Source organism: Nilaparvata lugens, unplaced genomic scaffold (assembly GCF_014356525.2).
Source record: "Nilaparvata lugens isolate BPH unplaced genomic scaffold, ASM1435652v1 scaffold10786, whole genome shotgun sequence".
NCBI classification, from domain to species: domain Eukaryota; kingdom Metazoa; phylum Arthropoda; class Insecta; order Hemiptera; family Delphacidae; genus Nilaparvata; species Nilaparvata lugens.
Genome location: NW_024089452.1, coordinates 1 through 3,291, shown reverse-complemented (window position 1 = coordinate 3,291; position 3,291 = coordinate 1). Strand labels below are relative to the sequence as shown.

The following is a 3,291-nucleotide window of genomic DNA, read 5'->3' as shown; positions in this document are numbered from 1 at the left end:
GATTTGGCCTATCAGTAGAAAAATCATCGAAAATAATCCGAGGAATAGTCTCTCTTTGTCTATTCTCGACAATGTATAGTTTTCTATGTAGTATTTACTAAGATTATACTTACAATCACTCGTTTTATATATCACCTATTGTTTAGTATATTTTCCTGGAGTATTTCCTAAGATTATACTTAAGATCTTTCATTCTATAGATTTTCTATCGTATATTTACTATAGTTCCCTATTGTGTTTCTTGAGATTATACTCACAATCTTTCGTTCTATAGATTTCCTACTGTATAGTATAGTTTCCTTCAGTATTTTCCATGATTTCCTACATATTGATTTCCATGATCTCCTACTTTCTCCATAGAGAAAATAATACTCTATCTCTGATTCTAATTTGATTCTGATTCTCTAATATCTGATTATACTCACGATCTTTCGTCGTGTAAGCACTGCTCGATGGGTGTGAGCTCTCGAACGGACCGTCATACTCGAGTTTGACCGTGTATCCTTCCAGTTCCTGTCGCATGGCATTCATCAGAGGGAACTTTCCGGTGCCGCATGATCCACGGAAGTCATCCATATCTACGGACCACACCATTATGCCTCCGAAGCCTTCTTCCTTCAACCACGTCATCTAGAGAAACAGAAATGAAGAGTTTGTAAATAAAACAACAGTGTGGTGTTTGGGTAAATAAGGGGGCATAGTTGATAAATGGAAAGAAATGGATTATAGAATAAATAAGTGTATTTTTTCTTTAGGACTAATTTTGAATATAAATTAAAATATAAATCTGAGTACACTTTTTAAATATTTCGACATGATATGCTTCGGCCACAGAATAGATACAGAATGGAAACTGTCAATCAAACGCCTATTCAAGCAATGCTTTTTACAAGGCACAAATACTAGACAAGTCACGTGACCTTAGGAAGTTCCAATCCTGGTCTTCTGATTGGCTCACGCCAGTGAACGAGATCAACTGATCCGGATCAGTAAAGTGATCCGAACCTCTCATCAATACTATTACAATGAGGAACTTCCTAACAAGATGGCGGATTTTTGCGCCAGGGTACTAGTCGAGTTTCCATACTGTATGTATACTGTGCTTCGGCTATTAATGCCATTTTCTAATGTTTTTGCTTTAGTAGCCGAAACATGTCGTGACGAAATAATTTAAAAAGGGTAATCAGATTTATATTTTTATTTATAATAAATAAGTGATATTTTTGACAACAATCCAGTGTTTTCATTATTGATAGATATCACAACATCTCACCGGCAAAGGTATCTGAAGTGAAAAAATGGAGGATTCAATGAGAAATTGCAGTTGCCAACTGCGGGAATATTATAATAGTAATTGATCGGATATCCTATAAAAATATAATTCCGTATTTCTTTTATTGGGGGCAGTTCCTGACGGAAGTTCCACCTCGCCTAAATATATCATTTAAGCGTCAATGGGGCTATGGAAGCTATATAAATAGAACTGAGAACTTATGCTACGAAAATATTGACCGGAGAACTAAATAGCAGAAGAAAATTTGTTGGGTGAAACTGTCCGAAAAACTGTGTTCAGTCGACCAGTTCGATTCCCGGTCTGGGCACAGTTTTTTGCACAGTTTCACTCAACGGATTTCCTTCTGCTGATTAGTTTATCGGTAAATATTTAAAGTAGCACAAGTCTTGATTCCTATTCATTTAGCTTTCATTGAACATTCAAATTAATTAATTATTCAATTATAAATTGTCAAAAATAGAAAATTCTATTAGATTATAGTCTAACAGATACTATTTCAGCCAGGTCATCTAAGAAAAACGGAAAAGTTAGTAAATGATGAGTAATGCAAGAATAGATTGTCGAAAATAGAGAGTTGTTATAAAGAAATACTACCACAACATTTCCACTTGAATCAAAATTCTAATGAGCTATTGGACTACTTAAGCCCCGCAGACACTCATCGATTTTTGTTCGTACGATATTTTGCCATCCTTATGAATTCTATCAGATTAAACGGAACTTGACAAACATCATCTGTTTGGAATCATCTGTTCAATCCAATAGAATTCATAAGGACGGCAACATATCATACGAACAAAAATCGATTGTGTGTGCGGTGCTTTACTTAGGCCTACTAATTGATCAGACTTTGCTACATGACGGTGCGTACAGACTTTCGCTCTTCTCCGCAATCGAACGTCACTCGAGCAGATCGATTGATGATCGACCGGGGAGCAAGAGTGGAACGCAAGCTAACATCTCCCGTAACGTTCATGATCGGTGCGAGTGCGGAGCGATAGCGGAGCGATGGCGGGACGAGGGTTCGCGGAGCGGGTTGGATCTGTACGTACTAGTAGGCAGGAATAGCATGAGCTGTGAGATGCGCGAGAGGAGAGATAATGTAGTGAGAGTGGGGAGGCCGCTCGAAACTAAGAGAGGGGAGGTGGCTAGAGCTTGTTGAGACGGAAGGCTCACTGTCGCCTTTCCTACTGCTTATGCTATTAGGCCTATGCAAACCGGCGATGGCACCGTACGGAGGTCAAGTTGAGACTGAGTCAAATGCTTCCCCACCACTAAATTCTCTCTCGGGCTACGGCGCAACTTGAACTTAGAGCTCATGCTATTCCTGACGGGTTGTACCTTTACATGTCAGGCTAGTCGAATATTGAGACGCGAGAGGACGTGACATGAAGTCACTTTGATACGAAGTTAGCACGTGTGGACTTGTGAACATTATGGTATGATTATACATGATATAGTGAAGTGGAACAATAAAGGATTTATTTAGTCTGAGTATACCTTTGTTTTGAGGGATCGTTCGTCATCAAATCCAACCCATTGGTCTTTCCTGTAGGCGAATGGCACCTGTTGCTCATTGTCCCATACAAGAGTCGTGTTTTCTCCATGGAGGAACTCGCACACCTGTGAAAAGTAGTGAAACACTCATGAAAATTCATCATAAATCGTGGCTAAGAACACACATGGAGTGATTGTGAATACAGGATCATGTGATTCCATTCTTCAGATTAAAAAAAAGTAATACACTCATGAGAATTCAAAATAAATCGTGGCTAAGAACACACATGGAGTGATTGTGAATACATCATCATGTGATTCCATTCTTCGGATTTTCGTAGACATATCATATATTATCACAGATATAAGCCTGGTGATAGAGTCTCGTGGTTGGTGATAAAGTTTGATACAAGCCTTATATTTGTTAACATAATTATAATCACAGATACAAACCTGGTGATAAAGTGGTGGTTGGTGATAAAGTCTGACACAAGCCTCAT

General features: G+C 38.5%; 1 protein-coding gene across 1 annotated transcript; it reads right to left on the bottom strand.

The window, feature by feature from the left end:
- Positions 1 to 330: 330 nt before the first annotated feature.
- On the bottom strand, positions 331 to 2,927 carry LOC120355382 (endochitinase-like). Its single transcript, XM_039443741.1, has 2 exons — positions 2,795 to 2,927; positions 331 to 630 (listed from the first exon to the last, which is right to left on the bottom strand). The coding sequence occupies exon 2, from the start codon at positions 628 to 630 to the stop codon at positions 346 to 348; it is 285 nt and encodes a 94-aa protein (XP_039299675.1). The 5' UTR covers positions 2,795 to 2,927; the 3' UTR covers positions 331 to 345.
- Positions 2,928 to 3,291: the final 364 nt, after the last annotated feature.

Bases quoted from the DNA above. Each gene is read 5' to 3' on its own strand.
- LOC120355382 (XM_039443741.1), bottom strand. From the start codon at position 630: ATGACGTGGTTGAAGGAAGAAGGCTTCGGAGGCATAATGGTGTGGTCC.